The sequence below is a fragment of the Pelobates fuscus genome, chromosome 3 (assembly GCF_036172605.1).
Source record: "Pelobates fuscus isolate aPelFus1 chromosome 3, aPelFus1.pri, whole genome shotgun sequence".
Lineage (NCBI taxonomy): Eukaryota > Metazoa > Chordata > Amphibia > Anura > Pelobatidae > Pelobates > Pelobates fuscus.
The window spans coordinates 67,191,664-67,219,361 of record NC_086319.1 but is presented as its reverse complement, the minus strand read 5'-3'; the positions used below and the strand labels follow the sequence as shown (position 1 = coordinate 67,219,361).

Below are 27,698 nucleotides of genomic sequence, written 5' to 3'. Positions count from 1 at the left end.
ATAGTTTACTTTATTAAACCCCCCCCCCCCCCCCCTTTCTACAGTGAGCAACCACGACTTAGTATTAGTAAATTTGGCTGAAATAGCAATTTAGGTCTCTCAGCCTTTTGGTAGATAGCTCTCTGATACAATAGGAATTAGGGCGCTATCTACTAAGCGGCTACAAGATGCAGCCGAATAGGATCGGAGTTTCATTAATATGAATGAAATTCTGATCCGAACAAAGTCCTGAATGTCGTCCTAACACAAATGGAGAAACTGTTCTCATTCTGTTAGGACGAAATGCTGTAGTTTCACCGACGTTCTGTCTAAGTGACAGGACGTTCGGGAATACTGACAGGAAGCATTGCGAGATCACGGATCAAAGTTGAGAATTGTGAGAAAATTGCTTTGATCACCGGAAACGAAGCACACTTTGCTCCTCCGCTGGTCAGGCATAGGAAACCTTTATAAGACAAATAGTCCCTGCTTTGCCTTATGTTTTAAAGAAAAGTAGAGCAGACAGGAAGAAATGAAGAACAGATCCTGACAGAGGGAGAGAAGAGGAATACCGTATATACTCGAGTATAAGCCGACCCGAATATAAGCCGAGGCCCCTAATTTTATCCCAAAAAACTGGGAAAACTTATTGACTCGAGTATAAGACTAGGGTGGGAAATGCAGCAGCTACTGGTAAATTTCTAAATAAAATTAGATCCTAAAAAAAATATATTAATTGAATATTTATTTACAGTGTATGTATAATGAATGCAGTGTGTGCGTATGTGTGTGTGTATGAGTGCAGTGTGTGCATGAGTGCAGTGTGTGTGTGCATGAATGCAGTGTGTGTGTGCATGAATGCAGTGTGTGAATGCAGTGTGTGCAGGGCCGGTGCAAGGATATTTGCCGCCGTAGGCAAAACAAATTTTGCCGCCCCCTCCCCCCATATGTCCTGACTTCCCCTCCTCCTCCCTCAGTGGTCCTTACCTCCCCACCCCCGTGTTCCTTCACTCCACCCCCCAGTGGTCCTGACCCTCCCCTCCCCTAGTGGTCCTTACTTCCCCCTCCCCTCCCATAGTGGTCCTTATCCCACCCCCTCCCTCTCATAGTGGTCCTTATCCCCCTTCTCCCTCCCATAGTGTTCCTTATCCCCCCCCATCCCTCCCATAGTGGTCCATATACCCCCCTCCCTCCCATAGTGGTCCTTATCCCACCCCCTCCCATAGTGGTCCTTATCCCACCCCCTCCCATAGTGGTCCTTATACCCCCCCTCCCTCCAATAGTGGTCCTTATACCCCCCTCCCTCCCATAGTGGTCCTTATACCCCCCTCCCTCCCATAATGGTCCTTATACCCCCCTCCCTCCCATAGTGGTCCTTATACCCCCCCTCCCTCCCATAGTGGTCCTTATCCCACCCCCTCCCATAGTGGTCCTTATCCCACCCCCTCCCATAGTGGTCCTTATACCCCCCTCCCTCCCATAGTGGTCCTTATACCCCCCCTCCCTCCCATAGTGGTCCTTAACCCACCCCCTCCCTCCCATAGTGGTCCTTATACCCCCCTCCCTCCCATAGCGGTCCTTATACCCCCCTCCCTCCCATAGTGGTCCTTATACCCCCCTCCCTCCCATAGTGGTCCTTATCCCCCCCCTCCCTCCCATAGTGGTCCTTATCCCCCCCTCCCTCCCATAGTGGTCCTTATCCCCCCCCTCCCTCCCATAGTGGTCCTTATCCCCCCCCTCCCTCCCATAGTGGTCCTTATCCCCCCCCTCCCTCCCATAGTGGTCCTTATCCCCCCCCTCCCTCCCATAGTGGTCCTTATCCCCCCCCTCCCTCCCATAGTGGTCCTTATCCCCCCCTCCCTCCCATAGTGGTCCTTATCCCCCCCTCCCTCCCATAGTGGTCCTTACCCCCCCCCTCCCTCCCTCCCATAGTGGTCCTTAACCCCCCCCTCCCTCCCTCCCTCCCATAGTGGTCCTTACCCCCCCCCTCCCTCCCATAGTGGTCCTTATCCCACCCCCTCCCATAGTGGTCCTTATACCCCCCCTCCCTCCAATAGTGGTCCTTATACCCCCTCCCTCCCATAGTGGTCCTTATACCCCCCTCCCTCCCATAATGGTCCTTATACCCCCCTCCCTCCCATAGTGGTCCTTATACCCCCCCTCCCTCCCATAGTGGTCCTTATCCCACCCCCTCCCATAGTGGTCCTTATCCCACCCCCTCCCATAGTGGTCCTTATACCCCCCCTCCCTCCAATAGTGGTCCTTATACCCCCCCCCCCTCCCATAGTGGTCCTTATACCCCCCCCCCCTCCCATAGTGGTCCTTATACCCCCCCCCCCTCCCATAGTGGTCCTTATACCCCTTTTTTTTTTATTATTATTTTTTTTTTATTATTTTATTTCTTATTTTTTTTTTTCGTCCCCCCTCCCTGCTTGATACATGGCAGGGAGGGGGGCTCTCCTTCCCTGGTGGTCCAGTGGCAGTTCAGTGGGGGGCTGGCAGAGCTGTACTTACCTTTCCTGCAGCTCCTGTCAGCTCTCTCCTCCTCTGCGCCGTCCGTTCTGCTCTTCTGTCAGCTCCCAGTGTAAATCTCGCGAGAGCCGCGGCTCTCGCGAGATTTACACTGGGAGCTGACCGAGGTGCTGTACGGACGGCGCAGAGGAGGAGAGAGCTGACAGGGGCTGCAGGAAAGGTAAGTACAGCTCTGCCAGCCCCCCTCTCCCCCCAGTCTGTATTATGGCAATGCAAATTGCCATAATACAGACTATGACTCGAGTATAAGCCGAGTTGGGGTTTTTCAGCCCAAAAAATGGGCTGAAAAACTCGGCTTATACTCGAGTATATACGGTAGATTAAAGAAAGGTAAGTTTGGCATGACAGTGCCACTTTAAGGTGGACAAGTAGCCTCTATAATTAAATATGTAAATTAAAAGACAAAATCTACCTTCATACCTTAAATAACCACAAGCTGCCTACATCATCAGCAATAGCAAGAAAAAAAGAACCAGGAGACCAGATACTGCAAAAATATCTAAATACTTTATTATACAGGGGGAAATCTGTACTGCTGCTATACTAAGGAAAACAATTATTCCGGTAAGTAAAATTTTTGTTTTTCCCGGCGTATAGCATCAGTACAAAGGGATATAGTAAGATCCCAAACCGGCTAGAAAATCATGATACAGCAGCAGACAGCAGCTCACACCCAAAAGCAGCTTCTGAGGATACAAAGATGTCTAGCCAGTGACAGATGAAGGTACTGATTAATGACCAAGTTGCCGCCTTACAGATGTCTTCAGGATAGGCCTATGCCTTTGCTGTCCAATAAGTAGCCATAGCTCTTGTGGAATGAGCTTTTACATGAGTAGAAAGAGATTGACCACTGACTACAAAGGCCATTTTGATAGCTTCTGTTAACCACTCGGCGATAGTTGCCTTTGAGGACTATTTACTTTTATGTGCACATTGAAAATGAATAAAAAGGTGATCGGAGATCCTGAAGGATGAAGAACAATTAATGTAATTAATAAGTGCAACATGGCTTCTGCCGGAATGGAAGGTGGTCAGCACAGAGTGGGCAGAATAATGGGCTGGTTAATATTGGCTTTGGAGACCACCTTTGAAAGACACAAAGGTATCAGATTAAGTACAACCGTATTTTGGTGAAATATGGTGAAATTTAGACAGAAGGAAAGCGCTTTGAGTTTGCCTACACTTTTAGTTGATGTAATAGAGATAAGGGCTTAACCCCTTAAGGACCAAACTTCTGGAATAAAAGGGAATCATGACATGTCAGACATGCCATGTGTCCTTAAGGGGTTAAAGGAGACTTCGTCCAGTGGTTCAAAAGGAGCTTCACACAAGTAGTGGAGTACCAAGTAAGAAGATGAAAAGGACCTCTGCCTTTTCTTTCCTTTACTGGCTCAGTCCTGGACAAATGTATAAATCCCAGGATTTAGTGGTGGTGTCTTTAAATGCTTCAAAATGTCTGGGAGAAGTTTTCCTGGAAGCAGTTGAGAAACGTATACATCTCCTTTTGTTTAACTCTGTTGAGCATTGGTTACAATTTTTTTTCCTACAGCTGTCCAGCATCGGGGTGGCACATTCAATACAAGTTAGATGCTTAGTTTTGCAAGACGTCTTAAATCTTGGAGCTGGGTTAATAGGCCCTTTATTTACTTACCTGACCCCAGCGCCGATGCCCCTCCCGCATTAGTCCTCCCAAGAGGAAAGCATTTAATCAATGCTTTCCTATGGGGAACAATCTGAAGCCGAAGGTCCTCATGCAGAGCGTGAGGACATCCAGCGTCAGATAACGGACCAAAAGTCGGTTACGATTTCGGAAGCCCTCTAGAGGCTGTCTGATATACAGCCACTGAGGGCAGACTTAGAGCTCCAATGTAAACATTGCAGTTTCTATGGAACTGCATTGTTTTACATTGCAGCACTTAGTGCAAAAGGGACAAAGTACCCAGACTGCTTCAGCGAGCTGAAGTGGTCTGGGTGCCTACAGTGTCCCTTTAACCCCTTAAGGACCAAACTTCTGGAATAAAAGGCAATCATGACGTGTCTCACACGTCATGTGTCCTTAAGGGGTTAAGCCAATGCCAAGCAATGCCAGTTACCATTAGAATTTTTTTGTACTAGAGGTGAATGTAACATTGTTCATGATGGCACTTTAAGAAATGCAGATATCGCCATCCACCTGTTCTACATGTCATAATGCTTTCATACTGTGCTACATTTACAATAGTCTCCTTAGCTCTGGAAAGGGACAATGTTACATTTATACAGTATATAGTTTTCACTGTATACCACACCTTCAGCTAATGCAAGTTTTGTACAAAGCTGTATTCCACATAGTTCCTGGAATTCAATAACACATGTGGCTAAATCAGCATTTACCCACACTGATTATTTTAACAAAATTAGTTGGGTTCCTTAAAAAACTGCTTCAACTACACATTAGCACCTTTAAAGACAGACAAGGGCTCCAAGGGTCAAAATAATAAAGGCACTAACCAAAGTGTAAGCCTCATGTATTCTGCAATAAATAGTAGCACCATAAGCATGTGACTTGTGCACTTTTAGGTCTATGCAAATTAGGGAGCTTCTCAACTATTAGGAGATATTAATGGGATTAACATTACAGAAAAACAAATATCCAATGCTTTGATAAATGCAGGGCTTGAGAATCTTCCCTACAATCTAGGAGTCAGAAGAGACAATATTAGCATTAGTAGAGCTTAATTTTTTTGTTTTGTTTATATTACACATAAAAATGTATAGGTTGATTTTTACCACGACACAAACCAGCAAGGCTGATGGCTGTGTGTCCTGGAAAACAAACTCCATATTTGAATTGTAGCAGCTACATCAACTTTATCGATGGGTATCTCAGCATCATTTCAACCGATAAAATAACTATTATGGCCATCGTTAAAATAAGGCCAGACAAGATATTTAAGTGCAGGGACAAGAAAGGAACATCCCGCAAACATATCCTATCCCAAAGGGCCTGCCTAATAATATAACAAGAGAGCAAACCATCACAAAACAAGTATGAAAACAAAAATTTCCTAACTACTGCAGGATGCAAACTGTAACTCAAAACAACCAACCAACCAATCTAGGCTAGCCTGTGAGACTATTAAACAGTCACACTGACTGATCAGCCACCAATCATAGCAAGGTAGCCATCAACAGTCACCAAGTCAGACAAAAGTACCAGCCACTGGGTAACTATCCATCATTGAAAGTTAAATGACACTAGTAATTAACAGAACTTTTTATTTGAACCTGTAGCTTTATTAATCTAGCTAATCTTTAACAGATGTCTCTAAATGAATACTGTATAACAGATTTATATTTCTTTTTTTCTTTTCTTTTTTCTTTTCTTTTATTTAAATGTGTGGGCTGTATTATGTGCATACATTTATGGATTCAAAGTGACCCTCTGCATTAGAGTCTGATTCTGTTGTTGGGTATTTCTATTTCAAGATCAAATTTCTGTTCCATTATATGAACACTTTCAATTTCCTTCTCCTGTGATTATATATATATATATATATATATATATATGTATATTGTAGCGGATTGGTACCGGGCTGTCCCACGACATGTATGAGAATAAGTGTATTTGGTCATATGGCTGGTTTAATGTGTATGTACATGTATAGAAAGCATGGTATCCGGGTATAATGACAGTTAAATGTATGTAAAGAATTGTATTCCTCTAGTTGTTCGGTAGAATCACTCCATTTATTATATTGAGTGAAACTACCGAACAACCAGACCACCCAGGAATAAGTGTGCCTCCAATTACAGTTTGCAACAATGTTGCAAACGGGTAATTGGCAATCAGTGTAATGTATTCTTTGTCCTCTGGGTGGCCGCCATTCGGGAAACAAACACGTGGCGGCGGCCATCTTAAACTACCGAACAGCGGTGTTTTGCCGTCGAGTGTCTGGAACTAAAATCGGACACTTGACTAGGCAAACACCGCTGAGACCTCCATACTTCCAGAAATTCGTATGGAAACTACCGAATGACCCGCCGTTCGGTAGAAAGAACCCCATAAACAAGGGAATTCATTCAAACCCTCTCCAGGCTCTATAACACAGGCAATTCGCCTGTTTTCATTCCCTTGTTTGTGACCGACCGCAGGGCCAAAATGCATGGAACTGTTTTCGGATACTTTACCCATGCGGTCGGTCAAATCTTTGGAACCCCATATCTCACGAACGCTTCATCCGAATGGGCTAATTTTTAAGTATGTTGGTCCCCCAGAATAGAGCTATCTGGGGATGTTGGATTTGTGGATGTACCCCAAGTATTTAGGGTACATCCAAAACTCGGGGAAAACTGTGTACACAATAAGGGGATTATGATGCTAGAGGAGGGGAGGAGATCTGTGGGAGGTTACTACTTAGAGATTGGATAATGTCTTAAGTGATAGAACCTCCTCCCTTGCATGGGAGAGGGCTTTATAAGGAACTGTGGAATAAAGCTTGTCAGTCTACTCCTGAAACTGTGTGTCGTCCAGTTATTGGGATTGCGATGGGGATACTGCTGTATTACTTTACCTGCTGGAAACCTTGCCTATGGACTTAACATCACCTTGTTCCTGAGCCTCACTGGGATCTCTAGTGGAGAATAGCTGTGCAAGATCGGCTCTCCGCTACATATATATATACACACACATATATATACCGTATATATCAGAGCAAAGAGTGACATATATTGTTGTTGCCGCCATTTTGTAATAAAACATTTATACCATTTATTTTGAGGTTTTATGATAAACATAATTATTTTCTAACTCTCCAGAAAATTTGACATTAATCTTCATTGCTAATATGTACAGTGTAGTTATAAACCAATATAAAGAACCAAATCAATTTATGTTGGTATATTGGTTTCTAAAAACATCACCTTGGATTTTATGTTTCAAAATAAAATTTTAAAATCCTTGACTTACCGTATATACTCGAGTATAAGCCGACCCGAATATAAGCCGAGGCCCCTAATTTTACCCCAAAAAACTGGGAAAACTTATTGGCTCGAGTATAAGACTAGGGTGGGAAATGCAGCAGCTACTGGTAAATTTCTAAATAAAATTAGATCCTAAAAAAATTATATTAATTGAATATTTATTTACAGTGTGTGTATATAATGAATGCAGTGTGTGTGTGTATGAGTGCAGTGTGTATATGAGTGCAGTGTGTGTGATGCAGAGCATTGGTGGGGGTGGGCATTTTTTATTATTTAATTATTATTATTTTAATATAATTTTTTTACTTATATTATTAATATTTTTTATTTTATTTTTTTGTCCCCCCTCCCTGCTTGTTAGCTGGCCAGGGAGGGGGGCTCTCACTCCCTGGTGGTCCAGTGATGTGCACTGTGTAGGAGGGGGGCTGGCAGAGAGCTGTAACTTACCTTTCCTGCAGCTCCTGTCAGCTCCCTTCTCTCTCCTTCGGTCCGTGCAGCTCCCAGGTCAGCTCCCTCTTTAAGTCTCGCGGAGCGTTGCCACGGTAATCCGTGGCAACGCTCTGACCCCGCGGCTCTCGCGAGACTTGTAGAGGGAGCTGACCTGGGAGCTGCACGGACCGGAGGAGAGAGAAGGGAGCTGCAGGAAAGGTAAGTTACAGCTCTCTGCCAGCCCCCGGTCCTTGTCTGTATTATGGCAATGCAAGTTGCCATAATACAGACAATTGACTCGAGTATAAGACGAGTGGGGGGTTTTCAGCACAAAAAAATGTGCTGAAAAACTCGTCTTATACTCGAGTATATACGGTAATTTTCTTTTCTTGCACCAGCAGCTATGGATAGGCCATACTAAATAGGTAATTTAAAAAAGCAATGCGATTTCAAAGTGTTAATCAGTAATTAGGTCTGGCATCTACATTTTGTTGGTAAATTGTGGAACCACAGTCACCTCTAAAATTTGGAAGGCATTTAATGCTTTTGAATGGAAATACTAAGCTAAGTCAAGCTATCTGTAAAGGGTTGTTCAGGGAATAAAAATAGAAATGTTTTTTACGTTGCTTGAGTAAATATTTTGATATGTTATATTTTTATATTATAAAAAAAAATATTTCAAATGCTTACCCACAAATATTGAAGGAACACTATAGGGTCAGGAACATGTATTTCTGCCCTCATCTCCCACCTTCTTGCCCTACTAAATATAGTAAAATATTATCTTTATTCCAGTCTGCTGGTGCTGGCTCTGCCCCGGAGATGCCTCTTTGGCTGACAATCAGAACTGATGATCTCAGCCAATCCAATGCTATCATATTTAAAAGCACTGTGATTCGCTAAGATTGTCAATGAGAAACATGCATTTTCTTGTCTGCTGCCTTTGCAAACCCTCCCCTTCTAACCCCGTCTAGACTTTCTGTAGCTTTCCAATCAGATCATTCCCAATTCTTAATGAGAAGTGTTTGCAAGGAAAGGTGCTCTGTGCAATTGCTGCCTCTTGAGTTTAGCTCATCTGAGCTAACCAAATCAGGAAGGAACAGTTGTCTGCTTGAAAGCCAGGGGGACAAGTGTCAATTTCTATTGAAATCTGCACTTCTTGCAAAATGGAAAAAAAAAAAAAAAAAAAAGAGGACATGCTCTTCACACACAAAGCTGATCAGCAAGTTAAAGTTGTTTAGAGGTCTGGAGTGTCCCTTAAAAAAAAATAAATAAATAAAAGTTATCTATTCGGTCAGTTTGGCATGAAATTTGAAATAGATTTAGATTTTTCACTTTAGCGAATAACCCTGATAATGTTATTTACTAAAGTAAGAATTCAAAGTTGATATAGATTTTAAGGGCAAAATAGCTGAACTGGAAACATTCTCCAAGACAGCTATTCTTCCAATGTATTTTTGGTACTCATTTGAAAAAAACAGACCCTACATCTATCCTCTATCTAAACACAAAGTTTCACAGCATACATTTACATGGCAACACTAATGGTTTGCTAACACTCTAGATTAGAACTAAACTCAAGGCCAGCATTGGCAGGAAATGTTTCACCCAGTCCCATGGTTAATATCTATCTTGCTTAGATTTCACATAAAAATAAAAAAAAATTTTGTTATCCTGTTGCGTCAAGAATACTCTTCTGCAGATAGATCTAGGTTTAAAAAAACCAAACAAAAACAAACTAGGACCCAATTGAGAAAAAAAGTTCACCCCAAGAAGTGTTAAAGTAAAAAAAAAAATCATTTTAGAAGTAAAATCACAAATAATCTTGATACACAACTTTCCAAAAACAAATCTTCAGCTGCATGTTTTTTGTTTTGTTTTTTAATTGCATGGCCAATTTTTAAATACCATCTTCAAAATAAATTATTTGGCACACAGGTACTGTGTAGTATGTGATCACCCACGTATCTTAGATGATTGCTATCTAATCTTTATCTCCAGGAGGATATTGATACTTTAGAGAGAGTTCAGAGAAGGGCTACAAAACTGGTTCATGGATTGCAGGATAAAACTTACCAGGAAAGGTTAAAAGATCTTCTTAACATGTATAACTTGGAGGAAAGACGAGACAGGGGAGACATGATAGAAACATTTAAATACATAAAGGGAATTAATAATTGAAAAGAAAAAAATGAGCCTGAAGTATAATTGTGAGGCACAGATATGGTAGAGAGAAAATGGTAAACTCGTATACTTAAAGAAATGAAAAGAAAGAAACTACCATAAGAGGTCTCAAAAAACATAATCAATGTAGTCAGTAATAAGGAAATATAAGAGTGTAAAAAATAACCTTTAATAGATAATACTAAAAAATAGAAATAAAGAGGGTAAAAATAAACAGCACGAAGCTACAAATAAAAATGTCCTACGGTATCCTGGACAAGTGTCAATAAACAAAGGATACTAAGTGTGTAAAAATAGAACACTTGCTAATAGCAGTTATAGAGGGGAGAGGTGGAGTAATAATATCCTCTCAAGAAGTTCCCTGCAAGACAGAGTCTGCTAAGTGTAGACAAAAATATGGTGTTTTAACAACCATAGGTAAATTACCAATTAAAAAAGGGAGAGGTGGAATAATAGTATCCTCTCTAGAAAATCCCTGCAGAACAAAGTCAGTGGAATATGGACAAAAATATAGTGCCTATTAGAACCATATATATTATAGCAATATAAATTCCATTGCAGAGATAGCTGCAATAATTGCATACAAAGCCCAGTAGTTACTATAAGTGGGGAGGAGACAGTGAGGATAGAGTTACAGAATGTGGTAGAAATGGAATTCCTCACATAAGAGATGATAGAAAATCTAAGTGCCTTCGAGGGCACCCCTTAATAAATGCCTGCACTGAATCGCTACACCCCCCAAAAACACAAAGATACAGAGCAGAGTAGGACATAAACAAGGATGCCTATAGCATTAGCGAGATCGCCGATAAGGCAGTGGCTGGACAAGTGCAGCAGCAGAGTGATATCTGACTAGGCTTCCTGAGCCCCTACATTTTCCAAGTTAGTTTGTAATTTTGTCTCCATGAGTTTGTAGTCTTTATTTTGATGTAGGTCTTTAGTTAGTGTAATTTGATCTTTAAGTTTCTGATTGGTTAAAGGGACACTCCAGGCACCCAGACCACTTCTGCTCATTGGAGTGGTCTGGGTGCCAACTCCCACTACCCTTAACCCTGCAAGTGTAATTATTGCAGTTTTTCATAAACTGCAATATTTACATTGCAGGGTTAACTCCACCTCTAGTGGCTGTCTATTAGACAGCCACTAGAGGTCACTTCCTGGGTTCTAGCACAGGTTTCCTGTGCTAGAGCGTCGCTGGACGTCCTCACGCTGTGTGAGGACCTCCAGCGTCGCTCAAAACCCCATAGGAAAGCATTGAAATGATTTTTCAATGCTTTCCTATGGGGAGACGTAATGCGCATGCGCGGCATTTCCGCGCATGCGCATTAGGTCTCCTCGGCCGGTGAGCGAGATTAGTCTCGCACACCGGCCGACGTAATCATTAGGAGGAGCGTCGCGGAGGCGGAGACAGCGGCGAGGGACATCGCCGCTGTCCCAGGTAAGTGACTGAAGGGGTTTTCACCCCTTCAGTAACCGGGGATTGGTGGGTGGGAGGGAGAGGGACCCTCCAGTGCCAGAAAAACGGATCGTTTTTCTGGCACTGGAGTTTCCCTTTAAATCAAAGTGATCTTGTTCAAGTTTTATTAGATATGGCATTAAATTAAATGAACAATCTAGGAGTATGTTGTTCCATCCTAAAAGTTTTTCATCCGTATTCACTTTTTCTGGTGTGGATATGTTTACTCTTAAGCCTCGTGGTACTAGTTTTTTTTTCCACATATTGCTTAAGTCTTGTCAGTTCCCAGAATCCCTTAATTTGTTCTTTATATAGATGTTGGGTCTTAAAGAACACTTCATAAAGACCTACATCAAAATAAAGACTACAAACTCATGGAGACAAAATTACAAACTAACTTGGAAAATGTAGGGGCTCAGGAAGCCTAGTCAGATATCACTCTGCTGCTGCACTTGTCCAGCCACTGCCTTATCGGCGATCTCGCTAATGCTATAGGCATCCTTGTTTATGTCCTACTCTGCTCTGTATCTTTGTGTTTTTGGGGGGTGTAGCGATTCAGTGCAGGCATTTATTAAGGGGTGCCCTCGAAGGCACTTAGATTTTCTATCATCTCTTATGTGAGGAATTCCATTTCTACCACATTCTGTAACTCTATCCTCACTGTCTCCTCCCCACTTATAGTAACTACTGGGCTTTGTATGCAATTATTGCAGCTATCTCTGCAATGGAATTTATATTGCTATAATATATATGGTTCTAATAGGCACTATATTTTTGTCCATATTCCACTGACTTTGTTCTGCAGGGATTTTCTAGAGAGGATACTATTATTCCACCTCTCCCTTATTTAATTGGTAATTTACCTATGGTTGTTAAAACACCATATTTTTGTCTACACTTAGCAGACTCTGTCTTGCAGGGAACTTCTTGAGAGGATATTATTACGCCACCTTTCCCCTCTATAACAGCTATTAGCCAGTGTTCTATTTTTACACACTTAGTATGCTTTGTTTATTGACACTTGTCCAGGATACCTTAGCCAGACCGTAGGACGTTTTTAGTTGCAGCTTCGTGCTGTTTATTTTTACCCTCTTTATTTCTATTTTTTAGTATTATCTATTAAAGGTTAATTTTTACACTCTTATATTTCCTTATTACATTGATTATGTTTTTGAGACCTCTTATGGTAGTTTCTTTCTTTTCATTTCTTTAACCCCTTAAGGACCAAACTTCTGGAATAAAAGGGAATCATGACATGTCACACACGTCATGTGTCCTTAAGGGGTTAAGTATACATAAAGGGAATTAACACAGTAAAGGAGGAGACTATATTTAAAAGAAGGAAAACTACCACAACAAGACAACATAGTCTTAAATTAGAGGGGCAAATGTTTAAAAATAATATCAGGACGTATTACTTTAATAAGAGGGTAGTGGATGCATGGAATAGCCTTCCAGCTGAAGTGGTAGAGGTTAACACATTGAAGGAGTTTAAGCATGTGTGGGATAGGCATAAGAATATCCCAACTATAAGATAAGGCCAGGGACTAATGGAAGTATTTAGAAAATTGGGCCGGCTAGCTCGTATTTGCCGTCACATTCTGTTTCTATGTTTAAAACCAACATGTTACTCACTCAAGACTGAACTTCAAAAACAAAAAACTCTCTCCAAATCTAATTTTTCGTTTGAATGGTGAAAGTTTAGTGACCAACCACATTTAATATAATTTTTTTTTTTTTTTTTTACTAGTATGTACAAAAGACATCTATCAATCTATTTTAAAAGAAAGGGTAGAGATTAAAAAAAAACTCATAGATCATTGTGCTTTTAATATTCATATCATGAACCACTGCATTTCAAATGCAAACAAGATACATTCAAATGAATATATTTATGAGTGTTCACAGATATGGATAACAATATGCACCCATTAAAGGAGGCACATCAATAACGAAGTATGCCTCTATACATTTTACTAGATCACTACAAAGATTTTATTGTGCATTTCAACACTGCCTGTACCAAAAATTATTTTTAAATAATAAATGGGACAATTTATTACAGAACTGTACCATTTATTTTACACACAAATATGTCAGTTCTCTTGGTTTACAAAGGCTGCTAACAAAAAAATATGGAATGTTAAAGTACTGTCTTGCATAAAATAAAGTACGTGTTGTACTTTCAGAGGAATCAAACAGCAGTCTACTAAGGTTGACTGAAATGTAATACTTTGTTTAATACATCAAACAACCCCATACACTTTATAATAGCCCACCGTCGTGTACCACCTCACCTCTTCAGCTTCAACACAAAAATTATAATTTGATTCATCTAATCAACTTCTATTCAGAAAAAGTCCATGTTTCTACTCACTCTGGAACATTGACTGAGGTGTAAGCTTGTATTTATGAATTACTGAGCTCATTTTTATATTTAAAAGGAGGTCATGGCTGGCTTCTTGTTGTAGTCCATGAAAAGTTGTCCCTTTGAAAAATAATTTCACTTAGGAAGAGACATTCACTGGGGCTGGATTTTTGTCATTTTTTTTTCGGTCAGTTTGAAGCCCCCGGTCATGACTCTCCATTCTGGACCTTGGCTGCTGGTGGATGCATGAAGTCCTTAAATGGAACTAAAGCTTCTTTAAGAGCTGTACACACCTCCGAGGACGAACACGTGATGCATTCCACAAGGGTAGGATACAAAGAGATTACCTGAGCCCAGGTGTTACCATCAACTGCAACAAAACAGATCTCATGGTTACATGAAATTTAAAGAAATAAACAGATTGCAACTGAAAGAACCATCAGACATATCTGGTAAAGGAAACTAAACAGGTATTGTTTCATGGTATTCTTACAAGAATAAACTACCCCTTCTCTTATTAGAATAGAGAAAACAAAAGAAACTTTCAAAGGTAGCGTTTATGAAGTTACAGTTTTGTGCATAAAAACAAATGATTCTAATTTGTTCAGTAAAAAAATCATCAGTACAAATTATATTCCTTTAAAATAATTTCGACTATCGCACATTTTGAGTTAAAACAAAAAATGGATTGTTCAAGGCCACCCCTGATATCTTTCCTAATACAGTATCTATCACTGATAAATATAAATCTATATTGGACTACTTACCATCAAATAAAAATTATAATTTTTACTGTTGTTCCTCATTTGTCCCATCATAGTTAACTATCCTCTTAAAACTAAACCCCCAACATTCCTAGTCTTGTATTAATTCATTTTCAAGTATTGGAAAAGCCATCTGCAAGTCTTTCACTTGCTGTAAACATGTTTTGTGAATGGAACACCACGGCAATATTCAGTAGTGGTTATGGTGCCAAACTGATCCTTACCGGAGCTCTACTGGGTGCTGGTCTTTGTCTCCACTACTAATGTCCAAGAGCAGGAATATTCAAAGCTAGGCTTATCTTATGGACTGAGAGTCGACTGATCACACTCAGCCAGTGTGCTAGGTAAAACCAACACTGCTTAGGAACTTCCAGGCATTAGTAGTGGAGACAGAAAGCTGCACCCCATGGATTCCATTACAAATCAACTCCTTGTAATGAATGGGTGCCAGGGCACTACTAGCATAACCACTTCAGTGAGCTGTAATGGTAATGGTGCCTGGAGTGTTTATTTTATAGCATGAAAAAGGAGATTATGTTATTTTGGGTGCAGAGGACATCATGTTGAAAGACATTCTATTGGTTTAGATGACAATTGGTCTGTTTTTGCCTTGATAAATCTCCCTTACAAACCCTAATAAAGGATGGGTTCTATTTTTGCTCTGCACACATTAGTAAATACACAAACACAAACAGGAGTTCAGAAAGAAAACCCTACAGTATTATGGCACTATAAAGATCTGTAGTACATGCATGTGTACATATAAGCACCAACTAAGTAATTCAAATATTGAAACCTTTCTGCATTTGTACAGTTAAATTCACTGCCAAAATATTAATAAAGCAGAAATGTCTTGCTGAAGAGTAGATTGCACACAATCAGTGGTGCCCAACAAGGTCTATGAATGATAATTAATGTAATGCTTTCACCAAACAACAAACTTATCAGGAACCAAATGAGATACAACAGGTATCATAGATCTGTTGTTTCTATGGGGAAAGTGAACAGAAATTTGGAGAGATGTTCATGTTTGGCTTATTAACCCTTTGATCTTCGAAGATGAGGGATCTACAAAGTAATGTATTACTCATCTCCTGTGGCACTCAAGGGATTAATATACTCCCACATATGCAGCAAATGAAATAAAAGACTCAAAATATGAAAGGATATGTGTTTCAGCATCTGTAATGTATCACAGGCATTTACTGTTTAAAACAGTGTTTTCCATTATGCATTTCAATACAGGGACTGTATGAAATATTGAAGGGAAAAAAAAACAACGCTGTCTTTACATTCCAGCTTACAGTTTATATTTATGTTATTCATATAACAGAAAACACGAATCACATTGCCTTAACCAACACAGATAGCACAAACACAGATTGTATTTTTGAAGGAAATTTAGATGTGAAAAGCACAGAGGGAGATTATCATTGTGCACAAATAAAAAAAAAAAAAAAAGGATTTAATGGCACAGGTCTCGAAACGGTCTACGGGAAATAAGTATTAACTGTAACCTGTATGTCTTTTTAAAGGAAGAGTGACGAAACACAAAAACAATATACCTTATAAAGAAAGTACTATTAGGGATATATGACTGATATGGAAACCATTTACAAATTACAAAATAAAAAAACAAACTATAAGACAAACAGGGAGGTATGATTCACCAAGAAAGAATGAGTTGTTTTAATACCCATCTCACTAGACTAAAAATAAACATTGAAAATTCTTTGTAATTGCTGTTTGATCAGTACTGGCTGTCAATAGTCCTTAAATGATAGCTCTTACTATCCAAGTTTTTTTAATATTATGTTTACTTGCCCCTATATTTGTCCCTCCAATCACCATGACCACTTCAGTTATTTATAGTAGTCATGGTGATATGAGTATGTATATACAGTGTTTTAGCTTGAAATACCGCACCGCACTGAGCTATTAGCCCTTGTGAGCTGGGGACTAGTTGCACCCCCAGCACACATGACCTGCCAATGTTAATTTTGTGCATATATTACGTCTGTTGTCAGCAAGCTAGCTCTCTCCAATCTCCCATAGTTGCACATTTGATAACCTTTTTTTTATTAAAAAAAAAAAAACACAAAAACACTCCATCCTCTTTCTTACTCCTTCCCTTTGCCGTTAAGGAGCATCACATGTGCTCTGAAAGGAACAAACTTAATATCTTAGAAAAGCCATGGTTGTAAAGGGGTACATATTTTCCATGAGTGCAGAACTGTGCTCTTGGCTTCGGCGCTAGACTTTTTAGATAGTTTGCCCTTAAGTTTTTATCTGCTTGTTCTCCTCCCAAACCAAAATGGACATCATATGACCTAAAACTGCTTGATTGCACAATTAGGCAAAATATGTAACTTGGAAAAATATGCCTTAATTTAATTCAGTTTCCAGTTTCCCACAATTCACTGTTTAGTGAACAAACCCTCAACGCCTACAAATCTTTATTCTAATTGGATTATGGATTTTCAAACATAGCATACACCCTATCATATCTTAGAAAAAAATAAACATTTACTAATTTTGCTCTTTGTCAACAATAGATGATTATTGCACAATAACCATCTAGCAATTTGTGCAAAATGTGGAAACAAATCTGTACTCTCATAAATAATACATAAAGATTTTTACAGAAAGCAAGTTATCTTTTTAACCATCTCCAGCAAAGAAAAGTTATTAAAATCTAGTACTCTTCTATTTTGCAACATTTGGTTCTCCCTTATCTGCATGATTTGCCCAGCAGTTTGGATCCTCAATCTACCCCACTGCTGTGGTTTGGACACAATGGCCATTGGTTCCAGGAATCAATGACAGGATACATATATCGTAAATCTTTTTTTTGTTTAGCACAAACTGAAATCACAGTGGAAAAGGAACTAATTGCATACATTGTGTGTGTCAAACGGTTAGTGTGTTGCACAATTCTTCCTTCTAAATTTTGTATGTGAGACAATCCTGTCTTCTGTCTCCATTATCACATAATGCATATTTTAAAATTCCAGATACACAGCCACTATCAAGTTTAACATGCAAACATATTGCATAGTTGATTAATCACAACAAATAAATCATGTCTCGTATTCCTAAAATTAAAGTGTCGTACTGTGTCCGTTGGAAATGTTTGGCGGCATGCCATCGAACTCAGGCAGCCCAAGACACACATGACTGTGATTCACAGTCACTTAATAGTGTGCAATATTGTTAGAATGGTCAAAGTGTAAAGTACAGTAATTAAGCTGGTTGCATTGAATGTACTTTTAAATACCTTCATAAACACAGTAAGAAATTAACATGATGGCATGAGACAACAGGGGAATTAATAAAAGTGGGTAAATCACTACGGAGACCAGTGGTATGCTTTTGGTTATTATTATTGTTTCCATGATTACTAAGTTTCTAGGACTTCGTACCACTTTTCTGTTTTCTGATCTGCGTATAAATCTGCAGCAGTGTGTTTAACAAATATAACCTATAATGAGGTAATAACTGTACAAGTTTGAGTTATCTTTGGGCACCCAGCAATTCAAGCAGAGTTTAATTGCCAACATAAATGAGAGTAGATCATGTTATGTACTTTCTCCACATTCAAATGCCTTTAGATTTAAAAAAAAAAAAAATGTTTTTTTGTTTTTTTTAAATCAGATGATAGGAAAGTATAGTGTAGTTCAGCCAATGAGAGATCAGTGTGAGCTGAATTTCTTTCAAAACTCCACCTGCACTGCCAATCACTGGCCTTCTATTGCCTGTATAGTATTTCAAGCTAAGGGAAAAGGGGGCAAATAGTAAGCGGAAAATACCTGGTTAGGGGCAAAGTCTTTCAGTAGCTCAGCTCATTGTCTGAAGTATGTACTAAAAGTACATCTAAAAAGGAAAGTTGGTTTACTAATGCACAGGCTATGCCTTTTCTAAAATGCAAATGAATCCACTGTGGAGACTTTTGTGGTTTATGTGTATGCCAGACACTGGTGTGGTTGAGAGTTAAGCTTGTCTGAAACATGGTAAAGTATCAAGTAAAGGAGAAGACCACACCAGAACTTTATTTCACAAGGTGCTTAGGAGAATGACACAGGAGCGAGTGTGATTAAAACTTCACTTTAGATATGTATTAAAAAACAAAAACACAAAAAACAGCTGGTACGATAATAAACCAGACAGTGAAAGCGATGGGTGAAAGGTTTCCAGTACCCCCAGTTAATTTTCCTCTATCTACTGCAGAATATATATATATATATATATATATATATATATATATATATATATATATATATATATATATATATATATATATATATAATCCAGATAAATGAGCACTCACTGGGTTTAGAAAAATATATATTTAAATACTAGGCAAACAAATCAACGTTTCGACCGTCAAGCGGTCTATATATATATATATATATATATATATATATATATATATATATATATATATAAATAAAACGTTCTCCTAAAACTTCAATACTGTGTTCCATTCTGTCTTGAACATTATGGCAGCCAGTTTTATCTTATTGAAGAAAAAGCACCAGCTTACTAGTTGAGCACCAAAGCTTTAATTGCACACAATTCACTTGTTCCTAGACTTCTAACCTGAGTAAGACTTGGGTAATATTTGGCGACTGATAATGTATTATGATCTACCAAAAGTTGGTAACCATAAATGTTTTGCTAAAGAATAAGACCGGGTTTATTAATGCTGGATACAATGTCTCCAGGTTCCCTCCTTTACTGGTCACAACTAAATGAAAATAACGTGCCTGTTACACCAGCCAGTTCTTAAAGGGGAGTTTTATTCCAACATTTCAACCCCAACTGATGTTTTCGATAAGCCTCAGGCACATACGCGCACACTATAAAATGAGCTGGAGGACCATGGAAGTCTTTTTATTAGACCAACAAAAATTTAGAACAATTTACTTTTGGAAGATCCTTCATGTATCAACTATATAGTATTTCAGAAAAAAATAAAAAAAAAATAATTGGAATTGGGCTATTACAAGCTCCTACTTCAAACTTGGCTGGTAACTTTTTATTTTTGTTTCCTTTATAGAGCAGGTGGGGAGTAAAATAGCTGCATTATAAGCTGTAGGTGCTTCTGACCATGTCTTGGTGAATGAATTGCCTGAAGACATACGAATCACTGGCCTTGAAAGTCACACAAACTCAATATTGTTTCAGCAAGAAGTCTGAATGAATGTCACCACCACATCCATTTCTTTCCTCTTTAGTTACCATGGATTTTGTTTTAAATTACACTGATCGGAAATGAGACAAAAATTATGGTGATAGGAAAAGGTAAAAGCTCTGCCATGGTAAAGCTCTCAGTATCAATAAATGTGCAGAAAAAAAAAGTAAAAAATTATATTCGGTGATGCATGTAATAACACTAGAAACATAAATATGCTTTCTTGATTTCCAGAAAATCGAGGGAAGAGAAATATCGAGTTACGATTAATTATAATTTACAATGATATTCCTGAAATATACACAGTTATTAAATTCATCTGCTTAATGCCAGAATAAAAATATATTTAGCATATGAAACAAATGAAGCATGGTCTTGCTCCTACTGTTCAGAGAGAACACCTGAAAAAATGAATGCACTTGTAAATTCACTATACAGTATTCAATATCTTGTTTTGGGAATCTCCAGTGAGAAGACACCCTGAAATATTAGATGTGTTCAAGTCAGAAATGATGGCCAGATCTGCAGATACAAAATGGACTTGACTTGGATGGAGAGATAATATAAAGTGTCATGTAAAAGGAAACATCAATACGCACAATTTAAATGCAATACATAAGCATACAGTCTATATTTGTGCTCATAAATATCGTTTGCAATAAGTTGGATTATGGTGGTGGATCAAAACAAATCTTTAGCCGTATGGATTCCGGTAAGTAAAGTGTTTAAATAGATAATTTGTTCTTAATGTAGATGAACCTACTACAAACTTAAAAATATCAAATATGAAATGGGGCCAAATGGAATAACCTAAAGGAAAACTCAGATTTGTAAGGAAAAGGGGGGTTCCAGTCAAAACCTAGGTGGGACCCCTTATATGAGTTTTGTAGCTGACATCAGAAATTGTATGGTTTTCTCCTGTTCCTTCTACTCGAGAAAAGAGTTTTACTAAAGGTCTGGTAAATACTTCCCAAACTGTTGGTGCATGGGTGAAACAGTGTCCCCACATATGTTCACAAATATAAATAAAGCTAAAACAAATAATAAAAAGTCTCATTCACTGATGCACTTTTCACAATTTATAAAACAAAGGCTTTAAAGTATATATGTATAAAGATATAGATGTGAACATCTGGCTTTGGAGAAAAGGAATAGGCCAACAATATACAATTCCAAATATTTTCTGCAACTTCAGCCACCCCCAATAAAACATACATTCTGTGCTATTCCCATTGTCTTTCACATGGAAAATGCAAAACCAGCATATTTACTAAATGAGAAAACATGTGAGAATATGGCATTCTGCCGTGGCCTAGCCTACTTACACCAAGGAGACAAAGAAATAGAAAACAGACTCTCTTGTAAAGACAGGGAAGCCATTGGGCGTTATATATGTCCAAGTAAACATTTATCAGCCTCTACCCTCCTTTAAACTTCAATCTTTTTGGATATCTTATGGATATACACCCAACAATGAAAAGGAACAACAAGAAAAATAAGATAAACATTTAAGTTACAATTCTAAAAAATATGATATTCTTGGAGCCTGCTACAGCTAAACATTCTGGGTGGGCACGGCTGTATTGTGCTAGTCCTAGACTCCAGCTTATTGGGCTTGTCAGGGATAACGGACAAGCTCTTCTGCTCCATGTATCCTCTTTCTTACTCACATGAATGGCAGTAGAAGGAAGACAGCAGCAACAAGTAGTGTCTGCCTGTTTACATTAAAAGCACATATCTTGGGGATCTGTTTCCTAAACACTGTACTAGATCATTTAAAAACAAAATCTGCTAAACTTTATATAATATATCCAGGTTCCCCTAACCCCTTGTAACTGCTGACACTACTTGATTGTTTGCCAGTTACTTGCTGTTGCTCATCCCTATTGTATGCTATAAAAAGTCAATGCACATAGTAATTAAGCTATATTCTTAATTTTCCTACTTTTACTTGAATAAATTGTTTTTCAAATGATTATTTCTTCTTATTATTTCCTATTTAGACTAGAATTACTTCTGCTTCTATACACGGTTGTGTTTTTAATTGCCAGCTATACACAAGCCATACCCTAGTTGTAGTCCCCGTTTCAAACCCCTTTATCAATCATTCCCTTAATCATCCAATATTCCATACTCTATCCAATTGATGTCCCACTAATCATATGACACATATCAATCTATGATTGTCTTTTTTTCAAAATCAAGTCTAGTCCTTCTATTAAACTCAAATCATAGCCTTATTTACATAATCTCATGGCCTTGCAAGCCTCTTCTCCAATTCTAAAACCTTGTCCTAACTGTAAACACTTGATCTTATGTCCTTCCACAATTATATGCCAACAAACACAAAGTCCTATAACAGGTTTAGGACTAATTCAATATCCTCAATCAGTAGGGTTAATTGGGAAATAATGTAATGCAGGCCTCTACCAGAAACTTGCAGAGACATGCTATAACTGGATCAAAGTGTAGGAGGTTGATTTATGTTGTATTGTTTTCATGGTGTGAAAAATCCTTTATAACAAATGCTTGTGCAGGCCACTCAGTCAGCATTAAAAACAAAATGCTCCTTACAAATGGCCAAAATGTGGGAATAAAAGCACCTTACAGGGGTTTTGATTGTACCCCACGTGGTTTGTTAGCATTAGTATTGAAGAAACCACACATATCATAAACCATGGTAAGGAGGCAATATTTCTAAAAATGGAAAGGAAAAAAAAAAATGATACAGGAAGAACAAGTGGTTGGTTGAAACATTCATTTTTAGGCTCATTTAATGTGAATCTCAATTTCAAACCTGAACAATGAGAGTGCTCTATTTTAAAAAAAAAATAAAATTTAAGTTGAAAAGATATCTTTCTACATTCTATTTTACTTTAAACAAAATCAAATGGAAATGAACAGTGAAATCAGCCTAAGTTACATAATCGTTCAAATAGTGGTGTTAAAATTCCTTTAACCCCTTAGTGACCGAGGACGTACAGGGTACGTCAGACAAAAAAAAAAAAAAAGTATTGACCCCCCCCTTCCCGATATAAACCCCCTCCCATTCACTTACCTGATCGCCGCTGTTCCCCCACCGGCGATCAGTCTTCTTCTCCGTCTGGGGGGACTGTCTGATAGCCCAGACAGTCCCCCCTCGGCAAATTAGAACCCCCAGTAGCCATGTGATTGCTCTGAAAGAGCGATCACCTGGCGCTATAGCCATCCATAGTGCTGCCTGCAGTGGGAATGCCTGAACTGACATTCAGTCCCTCTGCTGGTCAAAAAGTAAAAAAAGAAATGTTTACAATAAAAATAAATTTTTGTTAAAAATATATATATATATATTAAAAAAAAATTACATATATATATATATATATATATATATGTCATACTAAGTGTATTTTGTTATTAATATATGCATATAGTAATATAAAAATACACTTAGAGTAAAATTACATACATACATATATATATATATATATATAATAACTATACATATATTGTGTATACAGATTATAAAAAATAATTAAAAATAAATGTAAAAATTTGAAAATAATTAAAAAATATATATATAAAATTTTATTCTAAATGTATTTACATAGTAATATAAATATATATATTTATATCAAAATACACTTGCAATGAAATTATATATATCTATGTATATATACCGTATATACTCGAGTATAAGCCGACCCGAATATAAGCCGAGGCCCCTAATTTTACCCCAAAAAACTGGGAAAACTTATTGACTCGAGTATAAGACTAGGGTGGGAAATGCAGCAGCTACTGGTAAATTTCTAAATAAAATTAGATCCTAAAAAAATTATATTAATTGAATATTTATTTACAGTGTGTGTATGAGTGCAGCCTGTGTGTATGAGTGCAGCCTGTGTGTATGAGTGCAGCGTGTGTGTATGAGTGCAGCGTGTGTGTATGAGTGTAGTGTGTATGTGTGTGTATGTGTGCAGTGTGCAGTGTGTGTGTGCAGTGTGTGTGTGCAGTGTGTGTGTGCAGTGTGTGTGTGCAGTGTGTGTGTGCAGTGTGTGTATGTGTGTTGCAGAGCCTTGGTGGGGAGTGCACAATTTTTTTTTATTTTTTTTTATTTTAATATTTTTTATGATTAATTTTTATTATTTTATTTTATTTAATTATTTTTTTTAATTATTTTAATATTTATTTTTTATTATTTTATTTGTAATATTTATTATTTAATTTTTTTTCGTCCCCCCTCCCTGCTTTATACATAGCAGGGAGGGGGGCTCCTTCCCTGGTGGTCTAGTGGCATTGGTAGTTCAGTGGGGGGGAGGAGGGGGCTGGCAGAGAGTTTACTTACCTCTCCTGCAGCTCCTGTCAGCTCTCTCCTCCTCTGCGCCGGTCCGTTCAGCACCTCTATCAGCTCACACTGTAAGTCTTGCGAGAGCCGCGGCTCTCGCGAGACTTACAGTGGGAGCTGACCGAGGTGCTGAACGGACGGCGCGGAGGAGGAGGAAGCTGACAGGAGCTGCAGGAGAGGTAAGTAAACTCTCTGCCAGCCCCCACAGCCCCTGTCTGTATTATGGCAATGCAAATTGCCATAATACAGACTATTGACTCGAGTATAAGCAGAGTTGGGGTTTTTCAGCACAAAAAATGTGCTGAAAAACTCGGCTTATACTCGAGTATATACGGTAAATAAAAATAATATGAAATATACATATGTCCATATACATAAATAATTTCTTATATATATATATACGTAGACTCCAAATTTTTTATATATATATATATATATATATATTTGGAGTCTATGTATATATTTAAGAAATTATTTATGTATATGGACATATGTATATTTCATATTATTTTTATTTATATATACATAGATATATATAATTTCATTGCAAGTGTATTTTGATATAAATATATATATTTAAATTCTAAGTGCATATTTAAGTAATATATTTACATAATTAAGCAATTTTATTGATTGCAATTTGGGGGACCTGCCTGACAACCCCGGCCAAAAGTCCAGAGAATTTAATTTGCATGCACTATATTTAACCCTGTAACTTTCCAAGACACCCTAAAACCTGTACATGGGGGGTACTGTTTTACTCGGTAGACTTCGCTGAACAAAAATATTAGTGTTTCAAAACAGTAAAACATATCACATTGTTGATATTGTCAGTGAAAGTGAGGTTTTTGCATTTTTAACAAACGGCACTTTCACTGATGATATTGTTGTGATACGTTTTACAGTTTTGAAACCCTAATATTTCTGTTCAGCGAAGTGTTTTTGAAAGTTACAGGGTCAAATATAAGACAATTTTTTTTTTTACATTGAAATTTGCCATATTGGTTATGTTGCCTTTGAGAGCGTATGGTAGCCCAGGAATGAGAATTACTCCCATGATGGCACACCATTTGCAAAAGAAGACAACCCAAGGTATTGCAAATGGGGTATGTTCAGTCTTTTTAGTAGTCACTTATTCACAAACACTGGCCAAAGTTAACATTCATAATTGTTTTTTGTATTTTTAACACACAAACAAATATAAATGCTAACTTTGGCCAGTGTCTGTGACTAAGTGGCTACTGAAAAAGACTAGGCATACCCCAGATATTAAATCACCTGGGTTGTCTACTTTTCAAAAATATATGGTTTGATGGGGGTAAATTACATGGGCCGGCTTTAAAAATGTCCCACAGGACATGGGTGCATGATGACCAGCTGTGAAAATTCCAAGTCGGAAAACTGGAATGCACACCCTCCAAATAAGGTCTTTTAGCCCCCAGAGAACCCAACACACCTATACATGGGTGGTATCACTGTACTCAGAAAATGTTGCTGAACACATATTGGGGTGTTCTTTGGCAGTAACCCTTAAAGTTATCAGTACATGTATTCTTAAATTGCTATGTGTGTCAAAAAAAATCACCAATTATTTGTTTTGTTTTCTTAAATTTTACATAGATTGGTGGTAAAATGGTTGCATGAAAAGAGTCAACATACCCCAAGTTTAATACCTTAGGTTGTCTTCTTTTGAAAAGAATATACATGTGAAGGATTATTCAGGGATTCCTGACCGATATCAGGGTTACAATGTAACTTGCGTTAATTTTGAAAAAAAATGGTTTGGAAATAGCAAGGTGCTACTTGCACTTATAGCCCTATTAGTTGCCAAAAAAAAAAAAAGCTAAGAACATGTTAACATTGGGTAATTCTAAACTCAGGACAAAATGTAGGAACTGTTTAGCATGTGTGTTTTTTGGCAGTTGTAGATGCGTAACAGATTTTGGAGGTCAAAGTTAGAAAAAGTTGTTTTTTAAATTTTTCCACCATATTTAATATATATAAAAAAATAAAAAAATTTTTTATAGTAAACTATATGATATGATGAAGATAATGGTATCATTAGAAAGACCATTTAATGGTGAGAAAAATTGTATATAATATGTGTGGGCACAGTAAATGAGTAAGAGGAAAATTACAGCTAAACCGCAGAAATGTAAAAACAGCCCTGATCCCAAAAGGTAAGAACATTGAAAAGTGGTCTGGTCACTAAGGGGTTAAAATCTGCCTTTGAACATTATTTTTCCTAGTGCTCTAAAAACACCTACAATAACCACATTTTGAGAGGCCTTCTACTAGACTTTGTTTTTCTCTCTTTTTATAGGTATGGTCTGGACATTTGCATGGGTTTTAAGATAAACCTTTAACATAAAGCAGCACCCATAGAAAAGCCTTATGAATAACAGTTTTAATCCCAACATGTGCGGTGAATTTATTCTATGGTTTCTCATGGAATCACTTAAAACTCCAGTGTCGGGCATAATTTATATTTTCTTCCAATTGAGAAACATAGTCTTGATTAAACATCCAATTCCTCCAGAAGATCTCCAGGTGTGTTTTCACGTCTTCATTACAATGTACTATTTCAAGGGTGTTGGAACTACACTCTCTCCACATTGAGGAATAAGTGGTGTCCAGTTAACTAGCTAACCAGACATCCTCCTTGCATGACACTCTTCAATCCCTGCATTATGTGCTAGTGATATTACAAATTGGACTTGCAGGTTTTTACATATCTACAAAACTAAGTGACACCCAAGCAACTATTGGCAAAACATACACTGCACCAAACGTCCATTTAGAGGTGGAGCTTTACCCAAGCTAACTTATCTCTCCTTTACTGGAAAGGGGAACTCAAGGAATTTCTTTTTACTCAAGCTTAATGGTGCAACTCTCAGCTCATTTTGATGTTCTCTAGTGAGATAAAATGTAGAACTATTTTAACATGGTTAGGAGAAAAATACCACACACATGTATTTCTGTACTTACAGATATGTTTAGAACATTATATAGAGTGGTAAATGTATAACGCAGTACATTAGTCCCCTGTTGTCAAACCGCGACCAAGACTGGCGATTTATCTAAACTTCAAAACTTAAGTATAGATCTGTGTTTTGGTGACACCTGTATGGCTTTCCTACAAACAGAATTAAAATTAGGCTAGAATCTATGTCTGGATTTACATGCTATACAAATGTGCACTGAAAATGTAAAAGTAAACTTACCATTATCTGGGTGGGTTTTCTTGAGAGAATCTATAAGGGTGCTGACAGCCTTTAAAACAAATATAATTTCTGTTACACGCTGCCTGAAAAAGTAAAAAAAAAAAAAAGCACATTAGTTATTGTTGCCATGGTCAGCACATTATAGCAAATACAGTAAATGAAGGCATGCCTTTGATTGTAAGATGTATTTATGAGCATTAACTTCTTTCACACTGAGAAAGCAATATTTTTTTCCCTGCAATATAAGACATCCATCAGACAATGAGAATATAACCTTGCTCCAAA

General features: G+C 38.0%; 1 protein-coding gene across 4 annotated transcripts in view; it reads right to left on the bottom strand.

The window, feature by feature from the left end:
• Nucleotides 1-13,357: 13,357 nt before the first annotated feature.
• MON2 (MON2 homolog, regulator of endosome-to-Golgi trafficking) overlaps nt 13,358-27,698 on the bottom strand; it is a 109,601-nt gene continuing 95,260 nt past the window's right edge. For all 4 annotated transcript variants that reach the window (XM_063447148.1, XM_063447150.1, XM_063447149.1 and 1 more), the window contains 2 exons: nt 27,414-27,496; nt 13,358-14,280 (listed from right to left, as the gene is read on the bottom strand). In XM_063447148.1, the coding sequence (XP_063303218.1) occupies nt 14,117-14,280; nt 27,414-27,496 (247 nt within the window). In that variant the 3' untranslated portion in view covers nt 13,358-14,116. The remainder of the gene's footprint in view (nt 14,281-27,413; nt 27,497-27,698) is intronic.